The 24422-nt window shown below is 36.2% G+C and overlaps 1 protein-coding gene across 2 annotated transcripts in view; it reads left to right on the top strand.

Annotated features, from left to right (window-relative positions):
• The window catches only part of LOC111055043 (furin-like protease 2), a 718014-nt gene extending 694243 nt beyond the window's left edge, over window positions 1-23771 (top strand). For both annotated transcript variants that reach the window (XM_039435422.1, XM_039435421.1), the window contains 6 exons: window positions 4027-4298; window positions 12129-12411; window positions 16418-16634; window positions 18299-18551; window positions 20787-21025; window positions 23401-23771. In XM_039435422.1, coding sequence (XP_039291356.1) covers window positions 4027-4298; window positions 12129-12411; window positions 16418-16634; window positions 18299-18551; window positions 20787-21025; window positions 23401-23589 — 1453 coding nt within the window. In that variant the 3' untranslated portion in view covers window positions 23590-23771. The remainder of the gene's footprint in view (window positions 1-4026; window positions 4299-12128; window positions 12412-16417; window positions 16635-18298; window positions 18552-20786; window positions 21026-23400) is intronic.
• The last annotated feature ends 651 nt before the right edge of the window (window positions 23772-24422 follow it).

The following is a 24422-nucleotide window of genomic DNA, read 5'->3' as shown; positions in this document are numbered from 1 at the left end:
CTCAAGTTCCAAATTCCAAGTTATTCTGTTAATTGGAAGATGAGATATCGTGTACACAGACGCACATACACTCATACACACACACACATACTGACCAATATCCAAAAACCACTTTTTTGGACTCAGGGGACCTTGAAACGTATAGAAATTTAGAAATTGAAGTACCTTAATTTTTTCGGGAAGCAATACTTTCCTTACCTATGGTAATAGGGCAAGGGAAGTAAAAAGCTTTAATATATATTTCTTTAAGCTACAGATGCTATTTTGTATCTTCTCAAAAGCAACGTGTTGCGTCCGAAAAGATGCACAAGGAGCTTTAATGTACCTTTCCATAAGCAACAGATGTACCTTTCCATAAGCAACAGATGCTATTTTGTATCTTCTCAAAAGCATCGTGTTGCGTCCGAATAGATGCACAAGGAGCATTAACGTATCTTCCCAAAAGCAACAGATGCTCTATGTATCTTCTGAGAAGCAACGTGTTGCATCTGAAAAGATACATGGAGATCAGATCTCTAATATATAATAAGTGAAATCCCAATCTAACCTTGGACTGTGTCCTCACCTATAAATTTGCAAGAAAAATAGCACAAGTACTACCTTAGTATCTACCAATGTTATTACATCAGTTGTTCTATTCATATCATAAAAAATAATAAATGATCAATAACATTTTTTTGAAGTAAGGGATGCTCTTACGTATATTCTCAAGAACTAAGTGTTGCATCCTAGTATATAATAATATAATGAGTGTTAATGTATCTTTCCATAAGAAACAGATGCTCTTTTGTGTCTTCTCAAAAGCAACGTGTTGCATCCAAGAAGATACACAAGGATCTTCAATGTATCTGGTTAGAACGGAATCAGTAGTGCGTCTTATCGCTTTTAAGAGGCATGTCTAGGAAGGCTGTTCAAAAAGTGTAGTACTAGGTAAATTTAACTGATGAGATGGGGAACGGGGTCAAAAAGCATGCTGGCTCAAAAACATCGGTCTTCATAGCTCTACTCTCTCTCAATCGATGCGCTCTCTCACACATCAGTCTTCTCTTTCTAGAGAAAGAAGTTCATTACTTCAGTAGCACCACTATCACAATTGACACGCGCACTCACTCTCACATCAGTCTTCTATTCCTAGAAAAGTCCATTATTATTATTATTATTATTATTATTATACACTGCATTGTCTACTCATTCTGCGGCTGCTCTAACATGACTGATCTGCTTTTGAGTAGCCTGGCTATTATAGATGGTATTCTATTGCTTCAACAGTGTCATCAAAGAACACTTCATTTGACTAATTCTTCTAAATCGACATACAAGTTCATTAATATATGAGTGCACTATCTATATAATAAAAGCGGAATGGCACTCACTGACTGACTTACTCACTCACTCGCAGAACTAAAAATCTACCAGACCAAAAACGTTCAAATTTGGTAGGTATGTTCAGTTGGCCCTTTAGAGGCGCTCTAAGAAATCTTTTGGCGATATTTAACTCTAAGGGTGGTTTTTAAGGGTTTAAAGTTCGTCTTTTAGCATGTATATTCTTCTTATTCCAATATCTTAGAATTATAATTGAAATGTCCATACCATATGTTAATATAGAACTATAATTTAGAGAGATCACAGTTGTTCTGTTCCTCTTCGAAACAGTTGTTCTGGTAATTAAATTAAATTTTTTTCAGATTGGCATTGAGTTGAATTGACTTTGTTAGGTTGGCACCAAGTTGAAGATTGAAATGCATTTATCAAGGACCTCCTAAATACCAATTTATCCAGTACCTCCTAAATACCTATTTAGGATATATACCTATATATACCTATATAGGATAAATACCTATTTAGGAGGTCCTGATTTATCGAGGAAAAATTGATTGGGTACTGCTACTTCAATCAGAGCTATTCCTGGGAATATTATATTACTACTAGCCGTCAGGCTTGCTTCGCTCCCCTGGACCCCCGACTGGATTTTCCAAGAATGAGATCAGCAGGCTCGTTTCGCTCGCCTGCATTTTTCATTTGTGCATTTTTATCATATGTTAGGACGATCCAGTCGGGGGTACAGACTAAATGTCTGGCTAAACAGATATGGCGAGCAAAGCGAGCCTGACGACTAGTATTATAATAGATACCTACAGTAAGCGCTGAAGGCTGTTAATAAAATGGTTTATGCATAGACAAATAAAAATCATGATTCTTCATTCTTGAGATTTAAATATATTTATTTTGATTCTAGATAGGAATTAATTTTTCCAGTAATAATATTGTTTGGAGTACAGGATCAAATATTTCAATGTATTTATGTATATTATCAGGGAAAATCACAAACAAAAAATGATTCCAATAATATAATGAATCAAATTGGTTTTTATTATCCATGATAACATGAAACAGCTGTTATATAGCTAAGGTGAACGTTATATTTTCGAGCTAAAAATTTAAGTGGTTTTATTCTTTATTTTGTGAATTTAAAGTTTTTTTTCATGTTTTTACAAAAGTTTTACTATCAATGTGAGCGGGCGCAGTAACATCTTCCACCCAGCAATGGTCGGCGTAGTTCCGCCTAGCGGATAGACGGAAAATCAAACCAGTCGGTTATTTGATCCCTCCAGCCAGGCTCAGCCAAGCAGCCGAGACAATAGAACAATGGAGTGGCGGTCTCATTCGCGTTCATCAGCAGTTTTCTTTCTCACGATTATTTTGATTTTTGTGTGTCAATAATAACTCCAGTCACCAGTAAGAAGTTCCCAGAAACGTGGTGTACTACCATATTAATGACTTTTCATGATGATTTTTGATTATTTAAAAACATTGTTGACATTCTGAGCCTTTAGGCTAAACTTGGGGTTGCTTAGAACGAATCTGCAATCAGAATTTCTCTATTACGAAAAATAACGAAAAGAATCCAGCTGTTGATCTTCCGGCAACCATTAACAGTCATCCTGCAATGCGGCCAAAACACTTCCAAGCCAGACACCCATCTCGAATGACAACAACGCCAAGCTGTAAGAAACCATCCTGCACTGCGGCGCTAGGTTTGGTCACCCCCTCGTTCTCTCTACCTAGCTCTGTCTATCTCCGAGGAGGAGGAGAAGGGTGCTATCTCCCGGCAGAGCTGGCTGAGACCCCATTCGTTGTTAAAACCGCATCATTACAACAAACAGTATTCACATTTATATCTCAATATGGACTTCCTATGTGCTTAGTTTGCATTATTATATATAGTTGAATGCAGCTTGCTGGGAATTGAATTGTATATCCCCTTGCTGTAGATTTTCCTGTTCATACTCTAAATCTACAGCATATCGAGTTCTGCAAACCAAGTTTGGACGTTGTCGTACCGCGTCATTATTATTAGAATTAAAATTTTGTTGATTAGTAGAAAGAATATGAAAAAACAGATCTACCAACGGCTGTTGGATGACACAATGATTTTAACAGCTGATTTTTATGTCTGAGTGTGGCCAGCTCACAAATCTTCTTCCATGAGGATTACATGTAAACTTTGAATGACTGTAGGAAAGAGTCCTGAAATCGTATTATTAATTTGATAGGCCAAAAACCTGGTCCTGAACATAATGGTGCGTACAGATTCATGCGTCGCGAACATGAGCAATTCACTTTTAATCAGCTGATGCCAAGCTTTATATATCTGTATCTTACCGTTACTGTAGAAATACAGATATAAGCAGCTGATTAAAAGTGAATTGCTTATGTCCGTGGCGCGTATATCTGTACGCAACTTAACGAACACAACTGAAAAAATAATCAAATTCGGTGCACACATAAAAAAGTTATTGAATTTCGAAATTTGATGTTCGATTTTTATTTATATAGATGAGTTACTTCATCTATGTAAATGCCAATCACTTTGTACCTGACCGATGTGACGAGATCTATGTATATGCTATATTAAATTGTTCATCAATGAAAACTATTGTATTCTATTCTATGGATAGTGCCACATATTTCCTGGTAATGTCGTGCTCTTGTTCGAAATCATTAGATGTTGTGTTTGCATTGCAGATGTGTGGCATGCCACTCGTCGTGCGAGACATGCAGTGGCGACGGAGTGGCGCAATGTGTAACCTGCCGCAGTGGCCGTCTGTTCCTGGACGGCACGTGTCATGCAGTGTGTCCCGACGGCTACTATGGCGACAAAAAGCGACGAGAGTGCATGACGTGCCCGCGTGGCTGCTCCACCTGCAACTCGGCCACGTGTCTCACGTGTCACGCCGGCTACACGCTCGACAAGAAGGCGCGCTGTGTCAAACAGGGCACTGCTCGATGTGCGCCTTGTCAGTACTCATTCTCATTCTTAATCTATACTATAAAAGTGAGGTCCACATTATGATGACAGTGTTTTATTAGCAATGATATTGCTATCCTTTTCTATCATTCAACAAAGCCGATAGCGCTATATCTTTCTCACTTTGCTCTGTTGCCAGATCGTCTTTCAACAATGTAGAATTAATAATCAATCAACAAAATATTTCATCTTGATTATTAAAATCCATTATTAGAAATATAATTTCTTGATTAATGAAATAATATCGGGGCACCGAACTTCGCTCGTTATTTATTCATAGCCTATTGATAAATCGAACACAATTATTATTTAAAATGATTGGGGAAGGACTAACAGGCACAGCCCAAAACTATTTCTTCCCCGAATTTTGATTCATACACTATAAATCAATAGTCCATAAAGTAGGTTATGTTCCATAAATTTGAATTCAGGTTCAATTTTCAGTTCAAACATTTGAATAAAAAAATTGCACTCACTAATCACTTAAAATTGTCAAATAATGATCAACTTTGAAAATTATCATATACTCTAGTTTAGAATGATTATCATGTCATGTCAACAAATAGATTATTTTGATCAAGGTGATTATATATTGTCTAGCTAGATTTCTCACTGATTGATTACACAGCTGGAAATAATTCTGTCTCTCTGCCAAGACGCATCTTCTGTTTCGACAGACGACGAAATTATCATCTGTTTTTCCAAGGATGAATAATTGTTATCCTTTTCATGTGCTTCAGCGAGTTCTCCCAGGGATGAGACCTAGTGCAATCGAATTTTTATATCATAGACCCACTATGTTCCAAATTTCGTTAAAATCGCTCGAGCCGTTTTCGAGATCAGTTGAACATAATCAGATATACAGAAATTGTTCGCTCAATATAATAGGATAATTGATCATTTTACATGAGAATTGACAGTTAATCAATAAACCTGTATCAACTATAGAAGGCATTGACAAGATGAGGATCGGCAACGTTGATCTCCTATCTTTCTCCACTGCCATTATAACGTGGACCTCACTATATAATAAAGGATTACCCAGAGAATTGGCTTATACACGTACGGGATAGGAATATTATGTTTAAAACATCATCACGTCTGAACTCCAGAATAGAAACTTCATATACAATACTCAAATCAAATCAAATCAATTTTTTCTCACAATTCACAAATAATACAGTATAGTTACAGTACATTTATATATACCCTCACGTTATGAGGGACTCACATGTAGGCTTAAGCCTGTGTTTGTGAGGGCCTGGCGTAATTCGCTGAATTACTAGAGTCAAATACCATGCAAAATAATACAAAATACCGTACATTTTTTTATATACATTTAGCAAAAATTCATTTAGAACCAGTTTCCGAGTTCTGGATTCAACTAAGCTCTGGACCCTAAACAGCTGGAGTCGGAAAATTGGCTTTCCGAAACGAGGCGTAGTCGTAGTTTTTATGATAATATTTATTCTTTCATTTCTATAATAATTGGAAACGTTTTTCCTTGACGAAATAAAAAATTCCTAAATAATTCAAATAACTGAAGTTTTACACTATTTTCTCTCTATTTTATTTTGTGTACAATTTTCAGTTTTTCGAAATTTAATTTAAACGTGGACTGCGACTACGTCATGTTTTGGAAAGCCAATTTCCTGACTCCAGTTGTTCAAAGTCTAGAATTTATCTAAATTTCAAGCACGACCTATGGTGAAACTAGTCATTGAAATATTCTAATAAAAGGTACTACAAGTTATTATATTGTTTTTATTAATTTGTATAGAGTAGCCCATGTGTTTGGGCTACAAACAATTATGTTTTTAAACATCTTTATTGCCCATGAAAACAAAATACAAAATAAAAAACTTACAAAAGAAATATTCTAGATTATAATAATATATTATGCTATTTTACAAATAAATTAAAATTACATGGCACCACCCAGCAAGGGCAAAACCCTGACCGCTGAGTGAGAGTATCAGCTTTTTAGACAATATAAAAATTTATTTACTAATAATCAAAGCTACAAAAAATCGAAGTTAACAATAAATTACTAGTAATTATAATATTTGACTGATGTCGAAGAAAAATTCTTGTATCACCCACTTATTTATCTGTTCCATCCTCTGTCTACCCCTATTAGAAAGATATTCTGACAATGCATTTGGCATTATATTTATTATTTTTGAGCTAAGATACCCCAATTGTCTTCGCACTATTGTCAAATCTGAATAATTAATATTATAAATGTTATGAGATGTAACTCTCAGGTTACATAGAAACGTTATTATTCACTGTAAATTCCTCCTTCCTCATCCATGCATAATAGAGAAGTTTCTTTATATAAATTTGACGTACTGTCATCACTTTAAATTCGGAAAATGTTTCACTACTATAAAAAGCCCTTGGCTTATTAAGAATTGCTTTTATTATCATTTTTTGAAATGTAAAAATTTTATTCATGAAAACATCATACGCTCCTCCCCATACCACTAACCCATATTGCAGCACCGATTGAACATAGGCAAAGTAAAGGACCCTAAGTAATTTAATGTCTAATATTTTACGGACTTTATAAAAGATAAAGGAAATAAATTTTAAGCGTTTACAAATATATTCTATATGAGGCTCCCACTTTTAAGGTTACAATCAACCATGATGCCCAGATACTTTATAGATTTTTCATTTTTTAGTTGAGGGCATGCACAATCCTTCCATTTCTCAAAATCACAATTTGTATATGTATTTTTAAATTCATAGCATCATTTGGTTGACCAACTATTGTAGGAGAAAATTTAATATATTTAGTTTTTGATGTATTTATACTCAATGTATTAATATCAAGCCATTGTTTAACAATGGATATTACTCTTTCTGCTCTCGAGTGCGTCTCTAACCATGAGCGGTCCTTAACTATTACAGCCGTATCGTCAGCAAAGGAAATTATTTTCGAACTATCAATATTTAGTTTAAAGATGTCGTTGATATAGAGTAAAAATAAAATCGGGGACAAGACGGTACCTTGTGGTAATCCAAAGTCGTTAAGTTTTGTAGTATTTGATTGTTAACTGTTGTTATCAGATATTAATTGTGTCCGATCACTTAAATAATTCTTAAATAATTCAAGGTGGAGTCCTCTAATCCCATATCTCTCCAATTTTTTTAGTAATTTATTGTGGGGTATGGTATCATAGGCTTTTGCCAGGTCAATCATTATAGCTAGGCATTTGTTGTTAGTGGAAGACATGGCTTCAGAAACTTCATTTGTAAAGGCGGCCAGAGCATCCTCAGTATTTTTGTTACTTTGGAAGCCATATTGATCCTTATGAATTATGTTGTGATTGTTTATAGAACCCATCAATCTAGTTTTGATTGCTTTCTCCATTATTTTTGCTAGATTACTGATTAAACTTATGGGTCTATAATTCTCCGGAAGATCAACGTTACCTGACTTGAAAAGCGGTTTAATTCTGGCTGTCTTGAAGCAAATCGGGAATTTACCAGCCTCAAAGCATTTATTAATGATGAAACATAAAGGTTCTGCAATCCAAGTAGATATTTTCTTTATTGTAATATTATTGATATGGTCTAGTCCGGGGCTTGCTGAATTCTTCAGATTTTTTATAATACTGGGTGCGGCAGGAAGGGTGGATGTTTTTAGAACAGATAGTATTCTGATTTGGGTAGTCGGAATGGGCCAGCTGAAGTGAACATGTGTTCGGTAGATCATACCATTTTTTCTAGTCATTGTTTAATCGGCATCATGGATTCGTGGAATGTGCAACATCGTGTGTTTACTTACGACAGTTTTGTGCGTAATAATGAGAGTATCATTAAAGTTCAGCGCGAGTTTCGTCGTCATTTCAATCTTGCGAGAAATGACCCACTCGTAACACCATTTTATGTTGGGTAAAATCATTTCGTTCAGTAGGAACAGTAATGAATAAACGACCACCAGGGGCTCATTGCACTGTACGCACTCCACAAAATGTGGAAAAAGTTCGGCAAGCCATACTCCGTAGTCCTAATCGATCTGCTAGGAGACATTCTTCTGAACTGAACATCAGTGATCGGTCAGTAAGGCGTATTTTACATAAAGATCTAGGATTTCATCCCTACGAAATGGCCATGGTTCAACAATTGAATCCTGGCGATTATGTAAAGCGGCTGAATTTTTCTCGAGAAATGGAGGCCATATTTGACCAAAATGAAAACATCATTTTGTTTATGACAGATGAAGCACAGAAATGTACCCACTCGTAACACCATTTTATGTAGGGTAAAATCATTTCGTTCAGTAGGAACAGTAATGAATAAACGACCACCAGGGGCTCATCGCACTGTACGCACTCCACAAAATGTGGAAAGAGTTCGGCAAGCCATACTCCGTAGTCCTAATCGATCTGCTAGGAGACATTCTTCTGAACTGAACATCAGTGATCGGTCAGTAAGGCGTATTTTACATAAAGATCTAGGATTTCATCCCTACGAAATGGCCATGGTTCAACAATTGAATCCTGGCGATTATGTAAAGCGGCTGAATTTTTCTCGAGAAATGGAGGCCATATTTGACCAAAATGAAAACATCATTTTGTTTACGACAGGATGAAGCACATTTTCATTCGAATGGTACCGTTAATCAGCAGAACTACCGTTATTGGTCAGATGAAAATCCAAAATTAATGCATGAGAGACCATTACACAGTCCCAAGGTGACAGTTTGGTGTGCTGTGAGCAGTATATTTGTTATTGGTCCATACTTTTTTGAAGACGATAACGGGACCTTTACAGTGGTAACTGTAACCTCAGAACGTTATAGACAGATGCTCACTGAATTCTTCCTTCCTGAATTAAGAAGGAAACGTATTCCTAACCGGCAAGTATGGTTTCAGCAGGACGGGGCGACAGCTCACACAGCAAGAAATTCAATGGAAGCAATTCGGGCTGTTTTTCGTGGTCGCATCATTTTTCGGTTTGGTGACATTGATTGGCCTCCTCGTTCTCCAGACCTGTCCATGTGCGACTACTTCTTGTGGGGTTTCCTGAAGTCACGTGTTTACCAGCATAAACCACGTACACTTCAAGAACTAAAGGGAGCAATTCGTGAGGAATTCGAACAAATTGCCTGGGCAATGTTAGAAAGAGTACAATCCAACTTCCGAGAGCGGCTTGTAAAGTGCATTGCTGAAAACGGCCGTCACCTGTCAGATATTGTTTTCAAACATTAAGTTCCTAAAATTGTAAAATAATGTGAATATTGTTCTGTAAATAAATGTTTTTTTTATGCATAGGTAACGAAATATTACTTTTTTGAAAACCGTTCATCCTTTCTGCCGCACCTTGTACATTTAATCTCATCACTCGTAACAGGATTCAGGGTAAAATGTTCGTTTATTAATGGGAAGTGGTCGTTGTAAATTTCATCAAAATCTACATTTATAGCCGGAATTTTACTAGCATATTCTCTACCTACATTTGCGAAACAATTGTTTAATTTATTGGGGTCAATTTTGATATTATTTCCTTTGTCAGCATTTTTACCAATAATTTCCCTCATAACATTCCATAACTTATTACTATTGTTTTTGTGTTCCTCTAATTTATTTTTATAATAATTTGTTTTAGTGACATTGATCAATTCATTCAACTTATTTCTATAATCTTCAAACTTGTTTTTCAATAAAGTGTTATATGGCTGTTTAATTAGTTTTAATTTCATTGAATCCCTTACATTTATTGACTTGATAAGACCCGGTGTAATCCAAGGCTTTAAGGCTCGTTTTTTATGTGGAATAGATTTCATCTTTGTAGAATTCTCTATATGACACCTAAGTCTCTCCACAAACCATTCCGTCAATGAATCAATACCGACGTCATCATTAGAGTACAAGAACCCCCAGTCCTCGTCTTCGATGCGTTTAGTCAGAAGTGCATAGTCAATTATAGGAAAGCTACGTTTTTGTTTCGCCTGTCTGTTATTTGATAGATGGATGTGTAAAGTAGTCGAAAAGTGATCTGTAATTGATGTTTTTAATACATTACCAAAAGATTGTTCATTTATATCATTATTATTAGTCTTGAGAAAAATATGATCAATACAAGTTTGTGTAGTTTCTGTTACTCTCGTGAAAGAATTAATAAAGGATTCAAAACCATTTTTATTTAGTATATGAATATATTCACTTGTTATATTGTTATTTGCATTCAAGTCAATGTTCATATCTCCAACAAAGACACAATTATTGTTATCTTGAATTGCTTGGAGGCTATTCTCAATACTGTCTAGGAATGTAGCAACATTACCACTAGGGGAGCGATAAACTGCAATTATCAGTAATTTGATATTGCCTATCTCTACATTCAAACTTAACGAGTTAGCCTCTTGTATATCTATCGAATAAATCTCAAACATGACCTCCTCCTTAACAAATATACAAATGCCATCACACTTATTTAACCTGGAGCATTTGTTTAATGTTCTATAACCCTTTATTTTATATTCAAATAGAGATTCTTCACATATCCACGTCTCAGTCAAGATAATTATATCAAAATCAAATTTTAAATCATTCAAAAATACTACCAGTTCGTCAAAATTTTTGGAAATACTTCTTATATTCATATGAAATATATTTATAATATTCAATTGATTTCTAGCTGATGGTGAGTAATCTATGTAGTTTTCTATTTCATTAGTTAACTTTATTTCCTTATCTAGTAAATTATATATTTCTTCTATTGCTGACATAAAAATATATGAAAGTCTATTGGCAATTAACTGACATCAAAGCATGTGTGCTGTATTACTTACGTTCATTATTGTTTTTTACCGACGAGTTTGATCTACTAGCACACTTTAGACTGTCTAGATCAGCGTGACTTACCAGTCTGATTGGTCTTGAGTCTTCTTGCTTACGTAAATATATTTTCGAAATTGAGTGCTTTTGACAAGTCCTCAATAATTCCGTAGACATCTTCATTAGGTGTTTGTGGTATACCATGGATCTCCAGGTTGTTGCTCCTACTATACTGTTGTAGCTCGACGATTTGCACCTCCATTCCATGCACCCTTCTAGCTAATTTTTCGTTTTCTTTTTTCATTTCACCATGCTCCGCTTTGAAGTTATCTATTAACGAATTGTGATCGTCTATTTTAGCTGAGAACAATTCCACTGAATGTCGCAGTTCGGATACAGTATCGTCAGTTTTTTTCAATTCTTCTCTAAATCCGTCAAGTTCCGTGGATATTATAGATTTTATTTCCTTTAATATTTCTTGTTTGCACTCTTTAGTTAGGTCCATAGTGTTTCTCTGATTGCTAGATGAAAGTTTATTTTTTTTACACCCTGAGCACTTCCACTTAGCCAAATTTGCTTTTGACAGTTTCCTATAGTTTATTTCAGAGAATCCCATGCACTTGAAATAATATGAGTTTTTACAGGACGTGCAATTTAAAATGTTTGTTACCTCGACGAATAAATCACAACAGCAACACTTCAGCATTTCATTTTAAAGACAAATAAATGCAATAAAATTCGCAACAAATATAACAATCACAGTTCCAAGCAGACAACAATTATTCAAACACAGATTTTAAGACTTCTTCAAACACGTTGTAGCTCAAAAGTACGTAGTACTATTATCACTCCGATAGCAACTTCGAAAACAACCTCTTCTTTCAACGTCTGAACCAATACTGTATACGGTATGTTTTGTAAATAAACTCCTCTGGTTGCAATATTCATTGGAAATCTGAGAAATTATTGTTTCCTGGATGAAAAACGAATTTGAATATAGAATTCGAAACGAATTTTGTTTGCAGCGGAATACTATGGTGAGACCCGGTGCGAGACGTGCCACGCGACCTGCAACACGTGTGACGGCTCTCTGGCGGGAGACTGCCTCACTTGCGCAAGTCCGCTGCTGCTGGAGAACGCCACCTGTGTCGCAGTGTGTTCGCGCGGCTTCTACGCTGATCCGACGCGTGCCGTGTGTGTGCCGTGTCTGCACGCGTGCACCCAGTGTGTGTCACGCATCAACTGCACCGCCTGTCAACCGGGACTCCATCTGCAGAGTGGACAGTGCCGTGCTACTTGCGCCAATGGGTCTGTCTGTCACACAACTAATCTAATAGTTATTTATTCAATATAAATATATTTGTCATACATGACATCAAAATCCATTCAATTTTATTGAAATATTATTTTGTTAGTTGGAAATCTGGTCGCGGATTTAATTATTGAATGTATAATTCATAAAGCGAGAAGATCTCCAATGTGCAAAGATGAAACGTGTGTTTTATCACGTTTCGTGAAGGCAATATTATGATTTTTAGCTCCATGCTATACAAACAAGAGTGAGTCGACTTTTGGTCTGTGAATCAAGGCTGCATGTTTTTTTTCACATTGATAGATTTTGATTTTTTCTTGCGAGGCCCGTATTCTTTGAACCGTTTGTGAAGTATATCTGTTGAGTTAAAAGGCATTGGTTACCTGAAGGAATCTGTCTTGAGAATTCAATTATAGGCTGTCACAGTTCGGGCAGTTTAAACCTGCATAATTGTGTTTCCAGGATTTGAATCTTATAGGGAAAGCTGGTGCTTTGATTCAATCAGCTGGCAGAAGTTTTTTTTTAATATATTTATTTATTTGAAGTCGGGAGTGGTTCAACCGGACCTTTGAGGATCAGGCCAAGAGACAATTTTCAAGGTAAAGATAAGATAATATTTCATTGTACATTCTCTTTCCAGACCTATAATTTTAAATATTAATTTGTTTTTTATTTTAAAAACTTGAACGACCACAGAGTAGCCCTTTAATTATTATCTGATCATTATAATAAGACATCTTGATTGTTGTTTATAGTTGTAATCTTTCCTTTATCTCAAAACAGTTTCGCACCGTTTCATTTTTCAATATTCGTATCAAATAAATATTTTTTTTGCTGTTTATTAAAAACCAAAATGACCAGTTTCATTTCTTTTTCCCACAATCACATATTTGGTAAAGGCATTTAGCTTACATAGTTGTTGAAGGCGTCTCATCTTGCTTAAATATTGTTAAATATTTTTATATGTTATTGCAATATATATTATAGTTGCAATCGGAGTGTGAGACGGTTGAATATTTTCACATCTTATTGCAATATAAGTAATGTCATAATAAAAATATTGTTGAGTTTCTCTAGAATTGAAAAAACACAGCTAGTCAATGAATGCTCAAAAAAAGGGTTTAAAAGGAAAAGTTGGAAATACAATAAATTTTTGACCCCGCAGTTATGTTTAGGGTAGTAGGAGGTAATCAAATCAAAAGTCTCCACCCCTACTCTTTGTGCTTTGGGTGGGGGTGGTTCATAGGTATCATTTTTTTGGTTTTTCGCATATATCTTCCAATTTTTTACTATTTTTAATAACTTTTTTAAATCTATGGGAAAAATCAATGTTGATCATAATCTAATGAAGAATTGAATTCTCTTCAATTTGAAATATGAGTTCACAATTATTTTACGCATTACCCTACGACTGTTGCAGCAGCTTTAGTGTTGAGTGTGAAATCGTTTTGCAACAGTAGACAAATTGACAAAGGGATTTGGAGGGAATGCTTTATTGAACACAATTTTTGACTCTGCAGCTTCGTTAGGACTAGTTGGTAGGTGAACATAGCAGAAATCCTCATCCCTACCCCTTGTGCTGAATAAATGAGGGTGGTTTAGGAGTATTTTCATTTTTTGCTTAAACGCTTATTCCTTTAGAACAAAGCGTTAAACCGACATGTCTAACCAACCAAAAATGAAGCATGATAAAATTCTTCACAATTTTCATTTAGTGGAGTTATGTGATACTTCGAACAGTTTTCGAGATATTGGCTCTTGAAAGTGTGAATTTGTTGAAATGATAGGTTATCCAATTTTTTGCTCTCTCAGGGTTTAAAGCTCTCCAACATCGTAAAAATGGATGTTTATTGTAGAATTGTAGAGTATTGAATTATCCTCAAGCTGATGTATTATTTATTCATATCCTTGACAATTACAAATCATAATTATAATAAATATACTATGATTGGGAAAAGACAATAGGCATAGCCCAAAACTTCTTCTCCCAAATTTTTACAAATAAAAGTTTCAAAAAAGAATAAGGTTAAGATTTCACTTCCACTTCAAAAAGTCCAATTTCCACTTCAAAACTAATGACTAAACTGAAAATTTTGAATGATGATTTATTTAAAAACTGATTAAAAACAAAAATATTTCACTAAAATCTCTACAAATTGGGAATTTTTGAGTAATTTTGCAAATTTTTGAGCCAGAAAAGAAACATAACTTCACTATTAGCACAGCTGATAAAATATTTTATTCCACTATTAAATGTTCTCCTTCCATTGTTTTAGCAGATCCAATGCTATGAATACGTGAGGACTCTTGATATGTTTACCTCCTTACTACCCCAAACAGAACTGCATGTCAAAAGTTGTCCTAACTTTTAACTCATTAACATTTCATTGACTGGAGTTTGTTCTATTTTTTCACAAACACTTTTTCCTACTGTTTCTATTGTTTCATTTTCTTGTTCAAATTCTTAACTTGAATGCATAATAATATCTTTATAAATTTTTAAAGATATAGCATCACTGTGAGTAGTTATCATTAAATAATTTAATTGTTTGGTAAGAGATGTTCTGGTGTTTCTCCATAATTGGAGGAAAAAGACGTTCATGTTGTCAATACACTCTATATTCGTTGAAAATTAGTTTACATTTGAGAACCACGTTTCATGGTAACACCTACCACATCATGAAGGAACTGTTCCTTCAACAATAACAAACAACATGAGTTCAGCTGAAGATGAAAGTGTTACTATTAAATCTGGTTCTGCAATGTGAATCAATTTTGAACAAATATAATGTTATTGAAAAAATGAATGTCTTTTTCTTTCAATTATTGTGCATTGTTTTGAAGAGACGGATTCAAGGATCCTACGGTTCAAAGAACCCCACACGTCAATCGAAGCTTATTGTGTTCCCAAGTAGGCCTAGTATGTTAGTTAGGCAAACCAATACCTATGTTCTTTACAAGAACCATGAGTTTTTCCCTATACTAACATCCCATTTATTTCCCGGTTGCTTGTTACAATCCAGTGTGATATGCTTGGCAGTCTCTTCAGACTGATTAGTCCTCATGACTCACGTGAGTTCCACACCTGGCCTCCTTTGAAGGTCCTACCGCTGAGGAAGGGGTGGCCAAGTTGCCTCTAGGGCGCCCGGCCACCCTTGACACACATTTGTGCCTAGAGTTTCACCCATCTCTGGTCTCTTGGGTTTTTGCTTTTGTCTCTCCAAAACTCTGCAGGGTTAAAAGCCTCTCCTCTCTCAAGAAGTTTTGCCTGAATGGCCGTCCTTCTTTGAACAGTGGTGAGTTTTGGCCTCTCCACCCACAAACTCGTGACCTACGTGAGTTCCACTCCTGGCCTATTTTTTAAGTCCTTCCGCTAAGAGAGGGGACGCCAAACTGGCTCCAGGGCGCCCGGCGCCCGGCCACCCTCGACTTCCCTTGACCCACATTTGTGCCTGGAGTTTCACCCATTTCTGGTCTCTTGGGTTTTTTTTGCCCCTCCGAAACTGCCCTGATGGGGCAGATCCCGTGAGTTTGAAGGCAAGACAACTTCTGGAGTTGCCTTGAGGTCCATTTTAGTCGCCTCCTACGACAAGCATGGATACTGTGGGTGAATTCTGGTTTTTAACACATTCTTGAGTACGATGATCGACTTAAAACTCCCCCAAACCACAGGGGGCTTACTTTCAATAGTAATAATTATAATAATAATATCGTGTGACCTGGTTGTTCAGGTCTGGTGTCAGAGTTTTCAGGTCGCAACTGATCAATTTAAGGCCTCTGACATGACCTAACGACTGCTTTTCAGGCAGCTGGGACTGACGGCTTCACGTGTCCATCCACGTGTTCATAGTGATCATCTATTGAAGCGAAACTGTGTGATTGAAGCATCACAAAAACCTTTTGTCAACTGTTCCTACTTACATTGGTTTTAAATATCAATAATTCCTATTCAACTAATTGTGATTGCTGGAAGGAGCTAATTTGGTGTTGTGTGATTGGCAGGTACTACAACGACGTGGGCACGTGCAGCAAGTGTTATCTGTCGTGCATGACGTGCAGTGGGCCGCGACGTGACCAATGTGTCACGTGTCCTCAGGGCTGGCAGTTGGCGGCCGGTGAGTGTCACCCCGAGTGCCCACAGGGCTTCTTCATGTCTCAATATGGCTGTCAGAAGTGCCATCACTACTGTCACACCTGCAAGGGGGAGGGCCCACTACAGGTCAGTAACATCCACCATTATCCCATTATATAGGCCCCATGGTATAGGGAGTTTCTGTTCCAATTTCCAATGTTAACTCCTACTTTTACAAAAACATACGCTCCAAAGTACCTAGATCCCTAGATGAGGTAAGCACCCTGGAGCTACTTCAGCATAGCTACATGCTAAGCTACATTGAGTTATTGATTGCATGCATCAGGACCCGGACTGTACTTATCTTTTCATCTTTCAAGAGCTCTCCCTCTATCTGGATGAATTTTGTCAATGCAACTTTGTTCATGACAATAAAACACTCTTGGTTCTTGATTTTTGATTTTTGATTCTTGATTCACCAAAGCTTTTGATTGTTCACCCTTTGATATTCTTTATGACAAGCTGTACTTCTATGGAGTGAAAGAGAATGAGCTGAAGCTGATAAAATCATACCTGTCTGATCAGAGTTAAAGGGTTGTTATTAATGGTAAATGTTCTGGCTTTAGAGATGTTGTGGCAGGTGTCCTACAAGGTTCTATTCAGAGCCCTTTTCTTTTTCTTATTTCTGTTAATGACCTGTATTGTAATATTCCAACGTTGTCTGTTTTATATGCCGATGACACGACATTAATATCCTCTTACCAGAATTATGAAAAAGTTAAATCTAAGGTGTTGGGAGCCCTTAACTCTGCAAAGTTGTTGTTTGAATCAAATAATCTAGTCATTAATGAGAGTAAGACTGAATATATATGCTTCTCCCTTTGGGGCCCCCCTGAGGATACTAATGTCAAGAATAATGTCAAACTGTTGGGATTTACATTGGAGAGAAGATTGGGTTGGGAGCCTCATATCTTGAGTTTGTGCAGGAGACTCTCCAGAGATGTTTTTCTTCTACGGAGACTGAAGTTATCTTTGAATGCTGAATCTTTGTTACTTGTGTATTATGGACTTTTCCAATCCCTCATCTCCTATGGAATTCGTCTCTGGGGCAACTCTTGTCATGCAACAAAGGTTTTTATTTGGCAAAAAAAGGCAGTGAGAGTATTGAATAACTTGAAAAACAGAGAGTCTTGTAAAGAAAGTTTCCGAAGTCTAAAAATTCTAACGTTCCCTTCTCTCTTTATTCTTCATACCTTGCTATATTATGTTAAAATGAATTTAGAATCTTTTCCGCGTCTGGGAGCCAATCATTCTTAATCCACCCGACGTGGCAATGATCTATCACTGCCTCAAATAAGACTCTCCAAGACAGGAGATAGCCATATTTTTCAACAGACCAAAATTTATAACAATCTTTCTTTAGAAATTAGAGAGCTGCCAATCTATGAATTCAAACAAATTTTAAAAAATAAATTGACAGAGAGTGCGTACTATTCGGTAGATAAGTATTTTCAGTCTACAATATAATGAATGTTCATGATGCAACATTTACCTTTTAATTTCTGGTAAAACTGAATAACTTATCAATATGAACTGTAGTTTGTTCCTAAGCTAAGACAAAATGTTAAGATAAATGTTATTGTAATATCTTCATATATGATACGATTTCTTTCATCATATGTTCAATTTTATATCATAATTTATCTTTTATTTCACAAGTGTTATATTATTGTTATTATTTTTTTGACGTGCTCATACAATGTAAAGTTGTTCTGGCAATAAAGAATTTTGAATCTTGATGATGATTGCAGTGCACATCTTGCCCGCCGCAGTCGATGTTGGATGGAGGCTTGTGCCAGGCATGCCTTGGCTCGCAGTACTACGACCCGCCCACGCAGCTGTGCAAAGCCTGTGACAGCGGCTGCAAGACTTGCTCTGGTGCCGGGCCTTTCTCCTGTCTGTCCTGCACCTTCCCGCTGCATCTCGACAAACTCAACAACCAGTGTGTGCCCTGCTGCACCCGCCAAAGCCAGCAGAACTGCTGCTCCTGCGACAAGGACACTGGTCAGTAGGCCCACGATTCTTCCTTCAAATTATTTATTCATTCCATTCACAATCACAAATCATAATTATAATATATGAAAGTGAGGAGACAACAGACATAGCCCAAAACTGTCCTCTCCCAATTTTTTACGAATAAAAGTTTCAAAAAACAATAAGGTTAAGATTTCACTTTTCACTTCAAAAAGTCCAATTTCCACTTCAAAACTAATAACTAGACTAAAGATTTTGGATTTTTATATTAAAAACTGATATTTTACTCAAATCTCTACAAATTGGAAATTTTTGAGTGATTTTGCAAAATTTTGAGCCAGAAAAGAAACACAAATTCACTATTAGCACAGCTGTTTTATAACTGGAATTTGAAATCATCAGAGCGATTGTAACTCTACAAATATAGTTTAAACAATTGAACTTTTCAATGAAAACTATTCGATTGTGACAGCGATTGAACTATAAATGAAGATATAAATCTGAGTACCATTTTTAAATTATTTCATCACTACATGTTTCGACTACTAATGCCATTTTTTTAGTAGCAGAAACAAGTCCTGACAAAATAATTTAACAAGTGTACTTGGATTTATGTTTCTATCCATATTCAAAAGTAGCACTTCAGGAAAAAGACAGCAATTTAACTCTACAACTTGAAAAGTTCTTTTGAGATGCAGCATAGTACACTAAACAATCTAGCTGTTCTTTGGTAGCAGTCATAGACGCCACAAGATAGAACAATTGAACTGTTCAATTGGAACTATTCAATTGAGACAGCAATTAAACTATAAAAGTTATATATCTCTGTCTACCCTCTTCAAATTAATTTGTCACGACATGTTTCATAACATGATCCTCCACCCCTCAAACGGTGGAAGAGTGGTTGCCGTGAAAGGGATGTGGGGGTGAGAATATCTCACTCACACATGATCCCCTCTTAAACTCTGCACACACACATCGATTTTTGTTCCTATGATATTTTGCCGTCTTCTAGAATTCTATCAGATCAAACGGAACTTAACAAACATCTTCTGTTTGAAATCATCTGTCCTTATTTTCTTATTTTTTACTGTGAAAAATACTACAATCATAATAATAACAAAGACCTTAAAGAGATATAGACCCACAATGCATATGCCTTCCCATTGATAGCTCTTACTTGAAATTGAAGGCCGCCATTGGGGTATTTTAGCACGAGATATTATACATAATATATTTGTAATATTATAGATTACAAAGGCATTGGTTTGATGGTATGTGATAATCTTATAGGTTGCCCCCTCAATGGCCGATTTCAATTCCAAGTACGACACTAGCGCTGCATGTGAGTCTATACATCTTCAAGGTCTTTGAATAATAATACATCAATTACATTGGAGGAAAAGCTAGGCTGAGCCTGTACCATTTCTCTCCAAAATTTTTATAAAAAGTTAATGTTGTACAAAGTTTGAGGTTATGATATCACACACTGATCTTATAGAATTTATAAGGACGGCAAAATATCATACGAACAATTTTTTTCTCAGTTTCCATATTCTTGCTACTATCATAATTTAGTTGTAGAATTATTAAGAGTTCTATTTCCTCATATAGTATTATCCTTCGTTTTCCATTTATAATATTTACTCCAATATTTTTAACTTGTTTTAGAAGTATATCAATGTTTTCTCAATTAAATTCTTATATTCTATCCAGTCATGATGGCTGTCAGATAAACTTATGTTCTCCTGACCAAAAACTACACAACATCTCGGAGAATTGAAAACAAGTGTGTAATATGTAGACATTTGAGACTCATGAGCTATATATGTGTTGTGTAACTGCCATACGCTAAATAGATAAATAAATTCTATCCAATACTCAAGTGGAACATTTTCGTTTTATCTATGCTGGAGTTTGATCTCCTTCTTTTATTCATTTTTTTAATAATAATATTCGAACTCCCGACTCACAAACAAACCTTAAGGTTCATGTGAGCATAGTTTCAATAATTGTGAACTTATACTAATTCTATTATGTATGCTGTGTATGAATGTACACTGTAAGCTTGTATTTTGTTGGAAGCGAATAAATTCAATTCAATTCAATATCGATGTGTGTGTAGCTAGCCCCGCACACACATCGATTTCGTTCGCACCCGCGAAAAAACTGACAAACTCTCTCTTATTATAAATAGATACACATAGATGACAAGGCAATTCCAATACTTTCACTATTCTCCAATTTCAACATGGTTTTTTTTAGGTGAATGTCACAACTCATCACCAGCTGGGAAGAGACGCATCACTGTGGAGCATGATATCGATGAAATCCAACTGCAAGCGACCAGTTTGAGAGGAGAGATGCCACTTCAGTCAAATTCGCCCTCCACTTCTTTCTCATCAGGGTTTTCTCTCACACAGCAGCTGACCAGTGGCAATGCAATAGTCGTTTTATGCGCCTGCACACTCATTCTGATGGTCGCCATTGTTGTCAGTGTACAGGTCAGTTATGTACAATAGTACGCGTCCCGTAGCTTTGCCATGGTGACTTTGAAACGACATAAATATGAACAAGGTAAGAAGGTTTGATTCACGGGATAATATTCAAGGCTTTGCAAAAACTACAGAGACTTAAGATCCCTAGAAGGAGGAAGCTCCCCAAGAAGCTTCCTTGGAGGAAGCTCCCTACAAAAAGAGATTCTTGAATGAGAGAGTTGCAACTTATCAACAACTATGGAAAGAGCATGTTGAACGAATGCCAGCTGACAGGCTGTGTTGTGCTGAAAGAACGTAGCTCCAGAGCTCCTTATGTATCTTTTGGATGTAACACGTTGATTTTGAGAAGATAAAAAAAGCATCTGTTGCTTATGGAGAGTTACATTAAAGCTACTTGTGAATCTTATCGGATGCAACGTGCTGTATTTGGGAAGATACAAAAGAGCATATTTTGCTTATAAAAAGATACATCTTCAAAAATGTTGGATCAAATCAAATTCTTTATTTGCCATAATACAATACAATTTTTTCAAAATTTAAATTACAAAATTCACATTTGGATGTTTTTGAAAGGGTAGTATTGTAGTATCGCCGATAGGCAAAGCTACAGGACCCGGACTGTTATTGGAAACTGAGCATTTCGAACCCAGAAGATGGTTTCTCTACTTTGTTCTAGATGTTTGTGCTAGTTATAAGAACTAATGCCTTCTTGGAGACTCCTGTCTGGACGCAACAGAACATTTGATTTCTCGCTGATGATGATTCCCACGTGACCTTCAGGCTTGAGCGTGTGTACGTGAACTATGATGATGGGAGATGAATGGACCTACAGCTTCAGATGGGTTTCAAACCACCGGGCAGCGAATTTAAAACTTATAAATGGTACTAATGGAGGCTAGCTGTGAAGGTGATACTGTTCTAGTCCTGACCCTATTTTTTTCTGACGTTAGTCGTTATCCTGGGTCTCAGGGACCCGCTTCTTTCATATTGAATATTTCAATATATTTTAAGATATAATGTTATTCTATGATTCTAATATGTTCAAGGTCTATTGATGAACGCATTGAGCACTTATTTAAAGCAGAAATCATTCTTTATTAAAATTATAAAAATAAATTTGTGAAACCTTGCATTTTTAGGGTAGTGAAAATTAATGTTTGGTTATTATTTCATATAAAGTGAACAAAAAATTATAGTGATGGATACTATGATGGATCTCACATGCAACACTACAAGAAAGATAGGAAAAAAATTGGAAGGTCATAGTTCACTCTTAGGGTAGTTTTAACCCTACCCTCAATTCCATGTTGCACAATATCTGCAAGACTTATGAAATTATATTGATGAATACTATTATAAATCCTAAAACCTACATGAAACACTACTAGAAACATAAAATATATATAATGTCTCATAAATTTTACTTTTAGGGGAGATTTAGAATTCCTGGGTTCACCTGAAGTTCATTGGTTTTACTATCATCCCACTCAGGGTTAGTATTCTCAGCTTGAACTATGAATTTATTTTTAGGATCACCAATGCCATTGAAATAGAGATCTAGAAGTCAATTTGTACATTTTTCGAAGTCTCTGTTCAAAATAAACATATTGACTGCTTTTGAATCCAATCACTGTTGCATAAAAATGTGCATTCGAAAAAAACGAAAAAGTTACGTTAGTCATGACCCTTGGGTCCCAGGGACCCAGAAACGTCATTTCACGAGAACAAGTCACAGAGCACTAACACTCTACATCAAGTTTAAGTGTCTACTGACATGAATTTACATGGTCACAATAGACAGTAAAGCAATCGGAAGCAAAACTATAACTGAAACAAAAATTGCCCGGCTCCTTGGGACCCGGAGTCATGACTAGAAGGATGAGGGCCGGTTTCCGAGCTCAGGATTTAGCTAAAGTTTTAGACTTTAAACAGCTGGAGTCAGAAAATTGGCTTTCCAACAACAGGGCGTAGTCGCAGCAAAATAAATCTTTATTCTCTCATTTTCATAATAAATTGGAAAGGTATTTCCTTGACGAAATGAAGCATTCCTAAATAATTCAAAATAGCTGAAACTTTAAACTATTTTCTCTTTATTTTATTTCGTGATCAATTTTGTAGTTTTTCAAAATTTAATTTAAACGTGATTTTGACTATGACTACGACTACGCCCCGTTTCGAAAAGCCAATTTTCTGACTCCAGCTGTTTAAAGTCTAGAACTTTAGTTAAAACCCGAGCTCGGAAACCGGCTCTATATGTGTTTCAAAACGCCTATAAACTAGACTTGTACCTGTAAGTCTATAAATCACAGCACAGCTAAGTAAAATGATGAGTGTTGTGAAGGTGAACCTAACGGTTTGTTTTAAATGTTTGTGCTTCGCAGTTAAAATCAGAGTCACCAGGCAAGGGCTACTCAAAAATTCCACTGCGCATACATAAGGAAGGAGATGACTGCCCTAGCAAGCTGCAGACCGACCAGAAGAAAGCATTGATTGACGAAGAAACAAGCTGTGCGAGTGAGAGGGAGGATCTTCTATCCAACAATGTTCGCTTCAGTCCCAACCAACGATGAACAACAACAACCAGACTTGAATTTAGGTTAGGTTTGTATCGAAAAAAGTGAGAAACTATTATTTTTACGTAACATTCCAATGTTGAGATTTCGAAAAATCTAAATTTCTGAGATTTCGAAAAATCTAAATTTCTATTTTTCAAAAACCGAACCTCCTCTCTTTCTCAAGGAAGGAAGTCCAATCTTTTTCAAACTTTGCTTTTTCTATTTTTCAAAAACCGAACCTCCTCTCTTTCTCAAGGTAGGCGCACACAGATCGTCATTGGACGGACGGCACGCATCGGATGGATCGGACGATTAGATTTGATGCATTGTTTTCAATTGGAGTGCGCATACCTATACGGATGCGGATAGGTATGCGCACTCCAATTGAAAACAATACATCAAATCTAATCGTCCGATGTGTGTCGTCCGTCCGATGACGATCTGTGTGCGCCTACCTTTAGTAGGCTATTGGTTGTGAGAATTGAGATGTTAGCGCCCCTAGTGAGAAAAAACTTTGGTAGAGATCCATTGAAAATGGATCCAAAGTAGTTTGTGAAGATTCAATTCATGAAAGAATGTTTCACATTGAAGTATTTTTTCTATTAGAATTTAGAATGTGAGAGGTGAATTTTATTAAATGAAAAATTCTTAATACGTGTTTTGAGTTACAATATTAGGAAAATTGGGTGGTTTTTGAATTATTAAACAGAATAATATGCTTCACATCCACAAGATAGAGCATATAAATAACTTCCCAGTACTAGAACCAACAGATAGCCTGAAAGACGGGTTATGACCGGGACACACATAACCCCAGCGAGCCCGCGCCGCGGCACGGCCGAGTGTCG

The sequence above is a fragment of the Nilaparvata lugens genome, chromosome 9, assembly GCF_014356525.2.
Source record: "Nilaparvata lugens isolate BPH chromosome 9, ASM1435652v1, whole genome shotgun sequence".
Taxonomy (NCBI): domain Eukaryota; kingdom Metazoa; phylum Arthropoda; class Insecta; order Hemiptera; family Delphacidae; genus Nilaparvata; species Nilaparvata lugens.
Note: the sequence above shows the minus strand (reverse complement) of the source record. Positions and strands in the feature narration are given on the sequence as shown.